We start from the raw sequence: 13,048 nt of genomic DNA, 5'->3' as shown, positions 1-13,048 counted from the left end.
AAACAACTGAAGTTGCAAAGTATATGAAAATATAAACTAAAAACACAGTTAAGATTTATAGCTAGGATACAAGATTTAAAAAGTAAGAAGCTGTGGATTAGATAATAAATCCTGGGAAGGGTATGAGGCTGCCTTGTTGCTTTTCCGCAAGCCATTTTATGCCCTATGAAATTATTTCTAACCCAAAGTCATTCTTTTTCTTTTTCTTTTTAAAATAATTTTTTATATTGAGGTACACACAATAAAATGCACAAATCTTAGTGTACAGCTTGATGAATTTTAACATACATATACACTCATGTTTCAATCAAAATCCAAGGGTTCTTAAATTTTTATGGTCATATACAATTTTAAGAACTTGCCAAAAGCTTTGTATTTTTTTCATTGGAAAAATGCTAATATGCACGTTTTGGAAATATTTATATACACAGTGTTTTCAGAGGCATTCAGGAGTCTTTCCAAGGATTCCAGCCAAGAATCCTGTTCTTACCTACTTTAAAACCAGCTTTCCACACTTGAGTGTTCAGCTCCTCCTGTTGCAGGGCCCCGGTGGTCTAGGAAGTTGCTTAACTAGGGGTATAAGGTGCCTGATTGAATAGCATCAAGGAGAGAGAAGGCATGGAGCACAAAGAAAATGAAACTGAGCCGTAATCTTTGCATTTTCCACTGAAGCTTTAAATGTATTTGCATCCTTCACTTTAATCCAAATAGCTTAATTTAGGAAAGAAAGAGCCCACTTCTTTTTCTTTATAAAATCCTGATTTTATTGCTTCCTGAATGTTTTTCTTTTTAAAGGAGAAACACAAACCATATGTTACAGGGATCTTAGTTTGACAGCTTAACTGGGGTCATGCTAGGATTCAGATATTTCTGGTCATGATAAGAAGACCAGTGGAATGAATCTGGCAAGGGTCTGTTGGCAGCAAGGACCAAGCATTGTCCCTTTGCAACAATCTCATGACAAGGAAGAAACAGTTGATTTTGGCACAATATTCCAGGTTTGGGGGTCAAGTGGGATTTTAATACAACACAGCATCAGTCACTTACTTGATGTCAGCTGATGGCCTTGCAGCCCCTATGGACTGTGCCTGACCAAAGGAGAGAAACCATAGTGACTGAAATGCCAAGGGTTTGTTTACTGAAATCCCTGTAAGGCATTTTGACACATGTTGGCATGCCCCACTCCCATGCCTTCAAAGGCTGCTTATTGTGAAGACCTGTGACTTCCTAACTGAGAGATTTTTTTTTTTCTCTGGAGCAAAAGGACAAGCTCAGGGCCTGAAGCAGGCAAGCTGAAGGGAGAAGGTTAATGCCTTGGAGGCAGCCCTCAATCAGGGACAAATGGGACTTTAGTGAGGTCGCACCCTTCAGCCGATGAGTGTGAAGAGCTTCCTCAAACCTCAGGCAGGGGTGGCTCTGAGGCCTGTTCTGTACTGTCTCCCAGAGGCCTGCAGCCTGACTGGCTTGACGACACGCCCTCCACTGGCTTTCTTCGAATCCCTTTTCCTTCCCCCTCTCCACTGGTCCTGGGGTTGTTGCCCAAATAAACTACTTGCACTGACATCCTTGTCTCAGAGGAGGGGATGCTCCACAGTAAGACAGGAATTAAGTATGTGAGGCAGCACAAGTTTGGAGTCAGACAGACCTGGATTCAAACTCCTCATCAGTTACAGTGACTTACTGCCTTAATTTCTCTAAGACTGTTTCTTCATCTATAATTGGTGAAAACAGTACTGACTTCATAGGTTTGAAAATATGTGTAAAGAACTGTGCATAGTGGCTTGCATGTAGTAAGGGCTTAATACATGTTGGCTATTATTGTCAGTATAGTATTTATAATGTTGTCAATATAGCATCATGCAGCTGGAGGGCAAAGCTGTTTTGCACCCTTGGGGTGACTGTTGGTTAGGGCAGATGTGCGGTACAGGCTGCGTCTCTGATGCGTATCTGTGACTTGGCAGTATCCATGGCTTAGAGGAAGCACTGCCACAGAGAGCCAGAGCAGGAGGGGAGGAAAATGGCAGACACCATGTGGCAGCTTGGAAGATGAGCAAATGGCCATGCCACAGTGGTCTTGCCAATTGTGCTTGGTGCCAGCCGATGGCTAACAGTGCCATCAATGACTTCATATCTGTGTCTGGTATTCACTCTGATGGCTGGGGTTTCACTGGCCTCACTCTTGAAGGATTATGCTCAGGGGTTCTGAACTTTAGTTTCAAATTTCACTGGTTTCTCGAAGGTACAAAGGACCCTTTTGCTTTCATTATGTTTATGAACTTAACTTTGTTGTCTTAGGGGCTTTCAAACTGGAGCTGTTCCCTCTGTTCCCCTTCATTCCCTACTTCCAGGCGGGATCATATTTAAATCCTTTGATCACAGTGAAACAGAAACCCGGAGACTGAGGCAGGTGAAAGATTTCACTCATTCTCTACTTCTGATTAATTACGGTGTCAGGTTTCAACTGCAGTGCCTCAGCCTCTTCAAACTGCCCAAGATCCCAGAGTGGCTCTGAGTGAGGGGCCACGTGGGCAAAGCTGGCAGACAGCAGGGACCATTAGTCTTTGCACAGCCCCTGAAGGTGGAGCTGGGTCACTGGGGGGTACAATTTGTTTCAGCTCTTTTTACTGTTTCACTGTGGGTGAAAATCAAGGACCTATGTTGAACTCCCATCACAATTTTTTACTTATTTCAACACAAATAGACAAATTTCTCCCCAATTCAGTAGGGAGATATAGGTATATCAAAAAAGCAAACCAACGTTTTTATACAAAAACAACTTTTAAGATCATATAGCAGACAGACAGGTTCCAGCCACCTTGGCACACCTGGCTTCAAGAATAATAACCACTAGCAACAATAATTTCATCTGCTTTCTGGGAGAAAGAAAAATCTTTTGTTGACCTTGTCAGAAGGTCTTAAGCTCATGCAGGGGACCCTTCCAAGAGTGTCCCATTTATCTAATCTATACATGCTATCAGAAAAATCTGTTGACATTGACACTTTAATACTGATCTCTGCAGCACTTTATTAGTGCCTCTTGGGGCCACTTGCAATAAAGTGTTGGGCTGTGAGCTCCTTGAGGGTGGAATTCAGATATATGTCCAGAAGCCAATCTAGTTCTTGGCAGGTTTAGCAAAACAAACAAAAAAAACTAAAAAAGTATCTTTTTACACAAAATTCGAATTTAGCTGGGTGTCTTGTATTTTATCTGGCAATCCTACACCTGGCATATAGCTAACATGATAAACATTGGTGAGTGAGTAAATGAATGAATGTCTAGCATCGTACAGACAAATGGAGAAATGAATTAGTAAAAATGTAGATTGACATGTAAAAGATACTCTTCTAAGTTATGCCCAACAATCACAAAATATTGAAACTGCCTGGTATTAGCATTCTACCTCTGAAAATCTGACATGCTTCATCAGCCACTTTTACTCAGTGTCCATTTGGGAAAAATACTAATCTTCTGTTGATGTAGGTGTTTCATTCCAACAGTTTTACATCTTAACTCCACACATTTCTGATGCCATATATTTGGTTAATTGTTTATTAGTGTGTGCCAGTTGTACAAAGAAATTGATACTGGCTGGTGTATGGTGTTCAGTTATTATGAAGAATGATCATCTCTGTATCTTACTGTAAAATTGCCAAAACTTGTGCTTTTACTCCAGCCGAACCTTGGGGTTTTGGGTAAAGTCATCCACCTTGATTAAACCATCAGGACCAATTCTGTTTGTGAAGAATGTATGTCTGGGGTTAGTTTGTTTAATAATCAAACTTAAGGATGACAATATTTAAACAGCTCTCTCACTCCAAATGAATTCTGCTGTGGCTCCTGCCCTCACCATCTTCTTTTTCTCCACCCTTTCAGACTGGCCCTGAGCTGAACCTGAGTCACCTGGTGGGCTTGCTGAAACACTGATGCCTGGGCTTGGCCCCCAAAGTTTCTGATTGGTAGGTTCAGGCGACAGCCTAAGAAGTGGCAACTCCAACATTTCCCCAGGTGCTGTGGCCCCAGGAGTCTCAGTAGCACTCTAGGAATCACTGTCCTATACCACTCTTCCCTTCCCTTCTCCCTTCTCTTTCAGATCCTTATTCCTTGTTCCTTGTAGCATTTCTCTGTTCCCAGACCAGTATAATATAACAGCCTTGCTATATCATGGCCCACTAGATTTGTTTTCCCAATATTCTTTCCCTTCCAACTGGTAAAAGTTTACTTACACTTCCTGTTCAATGTAGTTCAGCATTTGGCTGACGTGTGATGCAGAGATCTCCCCATCCATTTCAGCAATATATGTGTAGAGAAACTGGAAGGTGCTAAAAGGGATCCGGGCAGGCCCACCACTGTGGTCAGATGATAAAACTTCGCACACTATCTTGAGTGTTTTGGCAATGGTCTGTAAAGCAGTAAGATCAAATGAGGAGAAACTCATTATTCTACACTAGAGTCCTAAGACCAGTTAAGTACAAGAAAGAAGATAAAAATATTGCCCTTATAAAATGAAGTAGGAATGATGAAATGTTCTGGAAATCTTGAGTTTTTTTACACCCAAAGGTCATTTAATTCAATCTAAAAAAATACTGATGTACTGTGTGTCTTTTTCCCTTTCCTGTCTTTGTTGGAGGGATATAGTCAGGGAATTAGGTTTATAAACAGTTGAGTACTTTAAGATATTTCTTACTTTAATCAGAATAACCTCATTAAAATCAAAGGAGAATGTGATTTTACATTCTGTAAAATTAAAATTATTTCTTATTCTTATTGCTCTCTAGTCTTACCTCCAAAGGGTTGAGGTGATTAGTCTAGCTTATATCCTCCAGCAGGAACTTGGAGCAATGCCATAGCAGGGAGGAGGAGGTAAGGCAAGGGTAATGTGCCCAGAAAGATGGGGTCCCAGGTACAGGAAAAGTGACAGTGAACATTCAGATGAAATCCAGTTCTTTTACAACATGTGGATCAATCTGATCAAAACCACCCAGTACTTTATATGACATAACACTAACCTCATTGTCACTGTGGAAAAATAAATGGATGATGAACACCACATTTTAATGGGAGGGTTGCTACAGAAGCAAACACTCCTTAACAATGAAAACTGGGTTTTAAAGGATTATGTTCAGAACAGGTTTCATTTACCTGCCTTTAAACAAATCTACCTTTGAATAAATTTCACAAGTAAAAGAGAAGTGTAATGGTGGGATAAAGGAAAGAAATGATTCAAAGAAAGGACTGCTGAGAGGGATTAAAGATGGTGGCATGAGAGGTGAGACAGAAGCCTCCTCCCAAAACCACATATAATATGAAAATTTAATTAATACAACTAATCCTGAAAGAGCAACAGAAAAGAAGGCTGGGACAGACTGCATACACCTGGAAAAAAGAACAGACCTCATAGAACAGGGTAAGGTACCAAAGCCATGATCCGGCAGGACCCAAGCCTTTCCCTACCCCAACTCACTGGTGGGAGGCAGAGAAATGGAGTGGGGAGGGAGTGGAGGCCTGGGACTGCTGAACACCTATCCCTGGAGATCTTCTCTGAGAGCACAAACCTATATTGTATGGTGCTCTGGTGATTAGTGGGGTTGGAAAGCTAAGACAGGTGGAATACCAGGAGAGATGGAGATTCCAGCTGCTTGTGGGAAACAGACTCATATCTGGTTGACCTGGGTGGGCAGTCTGAGAGACTTCCTAACAGCGAGAGGGCTCCTAAAGGGGCAAGGATTGCACAGAACTTACTGCTCAGGAGAAAGGATAGGTAGACAAAATTGTTTGGATGCACTCTCCCCACCAGGTTGGGAACTTTCAGGAGCTTCGGGCGGTCCATCCCACCAGCTGGCTATGTAACTCCAAGGCTTCCCCCATGATACACAGCCTCCTGCGCATTTCTCTCAGCCAGCCTACATCTGGCTCACAAACTGGCAGCCCCTGCCCCAGTGTCAGACCAGCCAGAGGGAAGCCCCACCTACAGAGGCTACAAATGCAAAGCATAGAGGCTTACACCTGTGTGTTCAACCCACTGGTTCTGGCAGTGGAAACAGGCATAGCAGCTGGGAAGCAGGAAACAGTCCTTTCCTCCCCACAGGCACCAAAACTGCTGCCCTGCAACCTCTGACATCAATCCAGAGACTGAGCAGCTCCAGAGAGTAGAGTTTCAGAGCACTAGGGGTGCCATATACAAATATGAAACATCAAAGAAACCTGGATCAAACCCAAATCTGACAAACACCACAAAAAAGGGTCAAATAAAATGGAATTCCTCAATCTTCCTGAAAGAGATTTCAAAATAAAAATCATAAACATGCTCATGGAGGTACAGAAAAATATTCAAGAACTCAGGAATGAATTCAAGGTGGAGATCCAATCATTGTGGAATACAATGGAGGGATTTAAAAGCAGATTAGATATGGTGGAGGAGAAAATAAATGAAAAAAGAAATTAGAGAAGAGGAATACAAAGAAGCTGAGGCACAGAGAGAAAATAGGATCCCTAGGAATGAAAGAATGTTTAGAGAACTGTGTGAGCAGTCCAAACAGAAGAATATTCATATTAAAGGGGTACCAAAAGAAGAAGAGAGAGAAGAGGGGATAGAAAGTGTCTTTGAGGAAGTAATTGCTGAAAACTTTCCCAATCTGGGGAAGGAGATAGTCTCTCAGGCAATGGAGGTGCACAGATCTCCAAACACAAGGGACCCAAGGAAGACAACAACAAAACATATAATAATTAAAATAGCAAAGATCAAGGATAAGGACAGACTATTAAAAGCAGCCAGAGAGAAAAAAAATATTACATACAAAGCAAATCCCATCAGGCTATCATTACACTTCTCAGCAGAAACCTTGTAGGCCAGAAGGGAGTGGCATGATATATTTAATGCAATGAAGCAGAAGGGCCTCAAACAAAGAATACTCTACCCAGAAAGATTATCATTTAAATTTGAAGAAGGGATTAAACAATTTCCAGATAAGCAATAGCTGAGAGAATTTACCTCCAACAAACCATCTCTACAGTGTATTTTGGAGGGACTGCTTGCTATAGATGGAAGTATTCCTAAGGTTTAATAGCTGTCACCAGAGGAAATAAGACCACAGTAAAGAAAGAACAATTAATTATGAAGCAAATGCAAAATTAAATCAACTACCCCCAAAGTCAGTCAAGGGATAGACAGAGAGTACAGAATATGATACCTAATATATAAAGAATGGAGGAGGAAGAGAAAGAAGGAGAAAAAAGAACCTTTAGATTGTGTTTGTAATAGCATATATACTAAGTGAGTTAAGTTAGACTCTTAGATAGTAAGGAAGTTACCCTTGAACCTTTGGTAACCACGATTCTAAAGCCTACAATGGCAATAAGTACATACCTGTTGATAATCATCCTAAATGTAAATGGTCAGAATGCACCAATCAAAAGACATAGAGTCACTGAATGGATAAAAAAAACAAGACCTATCTATATGCTGCCTACAAGAGACTCACTTCAAACCCAAAGACATACACAGACTAAAAGTGAAGGGATGGAAAAAGATATTGCATACAACTAATAGGGAGATAAAAGCAGGAGTTGCAGTTCTTGAATCAGACAAAATAAACTTCAAAACAAAGAAAGTCACAAGAGACAAAAAAGTACATTACATAATGATAAAGGGGTCAATCCAACAAGAGGATATAACCATTAGAAATATCTATGCATCCAACGCAGGAGCACCTACATATGTGAAACAAATACTAACATAATTAAAAGGGGAAATAGAATGCAATGCATTAATTTTAGGAGACTTCAACACTCCACTCACTTCAAAGGACAGATCAACTAGAAAGAAAATGAGTAAGGAGACAGAAGCATTGAACAACACATTAGAGCAGATGGATCTAACAGACATCTACAGAACTCTACACACAAAAGTAGGAGGATACACATTCTTCTCAAGTGCACATGGAACATTTTGAAGAATAGATCATATACTAGGCCAACAAAACAGCCTCAGTAAATTAAAAAAGACTGAAATTATACCAACCAGCTTCTCAGACCACAAAGGTATGAAACTGGAAATAAATAATGCAAAGAAAGCAAACAATCTCATGAACACATGGGGGCTTAACAACATGCTCCTAAATAACCAATGGATCAATAACCAAATAAAAACACAGATCAAGCAATATATGGAGACGAATGACAACAATAATTCAACACCACAAAAATCTGTGGGATACAGTGAAGGCCATGCTAACAGGGAAGTATATTGCAATACAAACCTACCACAGGAAAGAAGAACAATCCCATATGAACAGTCCAAACTTAAAAATAACAAAACTAGAAAAAGAACAAATGAGGCCCAAAGTCAGTAGAAGTAGGGACATAATAAAGATTAGAGCAGAAATAAATAAAATTGAGAAGAATAAAGCAATAGAAAGAATCAATGAAAGCAGGAGCTGGTTCTTTGAGAAAATAAACAAAATAGATAAGCCCCTAGCCAGACTTATAAAGAAAAAAAGAGTGTCTACACACGTAAACAGAATCAGAAATGAGAAAGGAAAATTCACTACGGACACCATAGAAATACAAAGAATTATAAGAGAATACTATGAAAAATTATATGCTAACAAACTGAATAACCTAGAAGAAATGGACAACTTTCTAGGAAGATACAACCTTCCAAGGCTGACCCAGAAAGAAACAGAAAATCTGAACAGACCCATTACCAGCAATGAAATTGAATGGGTAATAAAAAAATTACCTAAGAAAAAAACTCCTGGACCAGATGGCTTCACCGCTAAATATTATCAAACATTTTATGAAGACCTAATACCCATTCTCCTTAAAGTTTTCCAAAAAGTAGAAGAGGAGGGAATACTTCCAAACTCATTCTATGAGGCCAGCATCACTCCAATAGCAAAACCAGGCAAAGACACCAAAAAAAAGGCAAATTACAGGCCAATATCTCTGATGAACATAGATGCAAAAACTCAACAAAATATCAGCAAACCAAATTCAAAAATACATCAAAAAGATCATCCATCATGATCAAGCAGAATTTTTTCCAGGGATGCAAGGATGGTACAACATTCAAAAATCCATCAACATCATCCACCACATCAACAAAAAGAAGAACAAAAACCACATAATCATCTCCATAGATGCTGAAAAAGCATTTGACAAAATTCAACATCCATTCATGATAAAAACTCTCAACAAACAAAATGGGTATAGAGGGCAAGTACCTCAACATAATAAAGGCCATATATGACAAACCCACAGTCAACATCATATTTAACAGTGAGAAGCTGAAAGAGTTTCCTTTAAGATTAGGAACAAGACAAGGATGTTCACTCACTCCACTTTTATAAAACATAGTACTGGATGTCCTCGCCATGGCAATCAGACAACACAAAGAAATAAAAGGCATCCAGATTGGTTAAGAAGAAGTTAAACTGTCACTGCTTGCAGATGACATGATGTTGTACATAAAAAACCCTAAAGACTCCACTCCAAAACTACTAGATCTAATATCTGAATTTATCAAAGTTGCAAGATACAAAATTAATACATAGAAATCTGTTGCATTCCTATACACTAACAATGAACTAGCAGAAAGAGAAATCAGGAAAACAATTCCATTCACAATTGCATAAAAAAGAAAAAAATACCTAGGAATAAACCTAACCAAGTAAGTGAAAAACCTATACTCTGAAAACTACAAGACCTTCATGAGAGAAATTAAAGAAGATACCAATAAATGGAAACACATTCCATGCTCATGGATAGGGAGAATTAATACCATCAAAATGTCCATCCTGCCCAAAGCAATATACAGATTTGATGCAATCCCTATCAAATTACCAACAGAATTCTTCAACGAACTGGAACAAATACTTCTAAAATTCATATGGAACCACCAAAGACCCCGAATAGCCAAAGCAATCCTAAGAAGGAAGAATAAACCTGGGGGGATTACACTCCCCAATTTCAAGCTCTACTACAAAGCCACAGTAATCAAGACAATTTGGTCCTGGCACAAGAACAGACCCATAGACCAATGGAATAGACTAGAGAGCCCAGATATAAACCCAACCATATATGGTCAATTAATATATGATAAAGGAGCCATGGATATACAATGGGGAAATGACAGCCTCTTCAAAAACTGGTATTGGCAAAACTAACAGCTACATGCAAGAGAACAAAACTGGATTATTGTTTAACCCCATACACAAAAGTAAACTCGAAATAAATCAAAGATCTGAATGTAAGTCATAAAACCATAAAACTCCTGGAAGACAATATAGGCAAAAATCTCCTAAATATAAACATGAGCAACTTTTTCCTGAACTCATCTCCTCAACGAAGGGAAACAAAAGCAAAAATGAACACATGGGACTACATCAAACTAAAAAGTTTTTGTATGGCAAAGGACACCATCAACAGAACAAAAGGCATCCTACAGGATGGGAGAATATATTTGTAAACAACATATCTGACAAGAGGTTAACATCCAAAATATATAAAGAACTCACATGCCTCAACACCCAAAAGCAAATAACCCAATTAAACAATGAGTGGAGGATATGAACAATTCTCCAAAGAAGAAATTCAGATGGCCAACAGGAAATATGCTCCACGTCACTAATCATCAGGGAAATGCAAATAAAAACCACAATGAGATATCACCTCACACCAGTAAGGATGGCCAGCATCAAAAAGACTGAGAACAGCAAATGCTGGCGAGAATGCAGAGAAAGGGGAACCTTCCTACACTGCCAGTGGGAATGTAAGCTAGTTCAACCATTGTGGAAAGCAATATGGAGATTCCTCAAAAAACTAAAAATAGAAATACCATTTGACTGGGGAATTCCACTCCTAGGAATTTACCCAAAGTATACAAGTTCTCAGATTTAAAAAGACATATGCACCCTTATGTTTATTGCACCACTATTTATAATAGCCAAGGAATGGAAACAATCTAAGAGAACATTAGTAGATGAATGGATAAAGAAGAGGTGGTACATATACACAATGGAATACTATTCAGCCATAAGAAAGAAACAAATCCTACCATTTGCAACAACATGGATGGAGCTGGAGGACATTATTCTCAGTGAAATAAGCCAGGTGGAGAAAGACAGGTACTAAATGATTTCCCTCATTTGTGGAGTATAACAAGCAAGCAAAACTGAAGGAACAAAACAGCAGCAGACTTAGACTCCAAGAGGAACTAGCAGTTACCAAAGGGGAGGGGTGGGGAGGGCAGTTGTAGATGGAAGGAGAAGAGGATTCAGAGGTGGTATGATTGGCACACATGGTGTGTGGGGGATCATGGGTAAGACAGTGTAGCACAGAGAAGGCAAATAGTGACTCTGTGGAATCTTACTGCAGGACGGTGATTACAGTGGGTTGTACTGGGTGACTCGGTGGTGTGGGTAAATGTAGTAAGCACATTGGTTTTCATGTGAAACCTTCATAAGTGTATATCAATAATACCTTAATAAAAATAAAAAAGTAAAAAAAAGAAAGGATTGCTTAGCTCTGAATTAGCAAAGAGAAGTCAGCATATATTTTTGTTTGTTTACTAAAACAGGTGATGCGCAGATTTTCCAACACGTCCCAGGGATCAGTGAAAAACCGTCGTGAGTGGTGACCTGGGTGTGCCTGGGTGAAGAGCCAAGCAGCTGCCCTACCTCCCCAATTGACTGGCCAGCAGTGTTCTCCCTTTGCAGTTGATGCTTGCTGCTCTGCTCCCTTCCTGTCCTAGAATGGGCTGGGTGTCTACATGGTGCTTCTTTAACTGTGATGTGTGTTGCCCAGGGGCATAAATCTGTATGTCAGGAGTTAATGAGGATTCTGAATAAACTTGGCTTATCTTCCTGGAGTGACAGTTTTACCTGATGGCAAGTGATTTAAACATTTGCATTAATTAATTATTGATTTTAAGTGGTTTAATATTTCAATTTTGTTTCTTTACAAACACTGCTATTTTATGAAATGAAATCATCAGTATACATGAATTTTAAAATGACAAACCGCATTATGTGTCAAAGAAATTTTGGGTTTGCAGCAGGCCACTTAAATTCATTCTCCCGGGCCCTTGGGAGCCCTCTCCTGGAAATTGCTGTGAAGCACTGCATAAGGTGGTGTTCCAGGCACTTCCAGCAAGGAGGATGGGAGAGCAGGCAGACAGGACGCTGGTAAGAGGCTGACAGTGAGGATGGAAGGGCATTTGTGTGAGATGAGGTCAGCATGACAATGGTTTGGGGTAGATTTGCAAGCATGTGTGAACTTAATAATATCCATAGGTCATCATCTCTGCCTTTAAAAAAACAACACAAAACCCTACTCCTCTACTGCCTTTGTTCTGTTGTCCTGTTCTTGCAGTCTCATCCCAGTCGGGGTGCCGTTATGGACTGAATGGTGCTTGCCCAAAATTCCTAAACTGAAGCCCTAAACCCTCATACCTCACAATGTGACTATTTTTTTAAGATAGGGCCATTAAAGAAGTAGTTAATTAAAATGAGGTCATTAGAGTGGGCCCTAATCCAATAGGACTTCTGTCCTAAAATGAGGAGATTAGGACAGAGAGAGAGAGACCAGACCTATACATGCTCCCAGGGACAACCAGGCGAAGAAACAGGGCTATTTACATGCCAAGGAGAGAGGCCTCAGACACCTTGATCTTAGACATCCAGCGTTCAAAACTGTAAGAAAATAAATTCTGTTGTGTAAGCCCTTCAGCTTGTGGTACTGTGTTGTGCAGCCCTAGTCCTAGCTGACTAATACAGGTGCTTCCTACTCCAAACATTGTCTTTTATTGATCATCTAAACACAAACCTTCAGATTCTATTGTCCTCATAAAACTTGAAAATATTTTAAAAGATTTAAAAAGATTTAATAAAGGATGGATAAAGAACTCTCTGGACTGGACTGTAGCTTTTTGTAAAACTTACGTCGAAAGTAAACAGCTTTGCATTCTGTCGCATAAACCTTTCTGGTCAGATGGGTCCCTAACTGAGCTTTTAGGCATCGTATGAGTCTCATTTTCAAACTCAGAGGGGA

The 13,048-nt window shown here is 39.8% G+C and overlaps 1 protein-coding gene and 1 long non-coding RNA gene across 5 annotated transcripts in view; one reads left to right on the top strand and one right to left on the bottom strand.

The window, feature by feature from the left end:
• LOC108398414 (uncharacterized) overlaps positions 1-11,867 on the top strand; it is a 29,273-nt gene extending 17,406 nt beyond the window's left edge. Inside the window, exons 3-4 of the long non-coding RNA XR_001853411.3 lie at positions 3,875-3,957; positions 11,577-11,867. This is a non-coding gene — a long non-coding RNA (uncharacterized lncRNA). The remainder of the gene's footprint in view (positions 1-3,874; positions 3,958-11,576) is intronic.
• Positions 2,633-13,048, bottom strand: part of ROPN1 (rhophilin associated tail protein 1) — a 38,483-nt gene continuing 28,067 nt past the window's right edge. The window contains exons 3-4 of one of the 4 annotated variants that reach the window (XM_073231532.1): positions 4,225-4,400; positions 2,633-3,732 (exon numbers count right to left, since the gene is read on the bottom strand). In XM_073231532.1, the coding sequence (XP_073087633.1) occupies positions 3,666-3,732; positions 4,225-4,400 (243 nt within the window). In that variant the 3' untranslated portion in view covers positions 2,633-3,665. The remainder of the gene's footprint in view (positions 3,733-4,224; positions 4,401-13,048) is intronic. The other 3 variants (XM_017662400.3, XM_073231531.1, XM_017662399.3) reach the window with 3 other exon arrangements.

The sequence above is a fragment of the Manis javanica genome, chromosome 3 (genome assembly GCF_040802235.1).
Source record: "Manis javanica isolate MJ-LG chromosome 3, MJ_LKY, whole genome shotgun sequence".
NCBI classification, from domain to species: Eukaryota; Metazoa; Chordata; class Mammalia; order Pholidota; family Manidae; genus Manis; species Manis javanica.
This window is presented reverse-complemented; position numbering and strand designations above follow the sequence as displayed.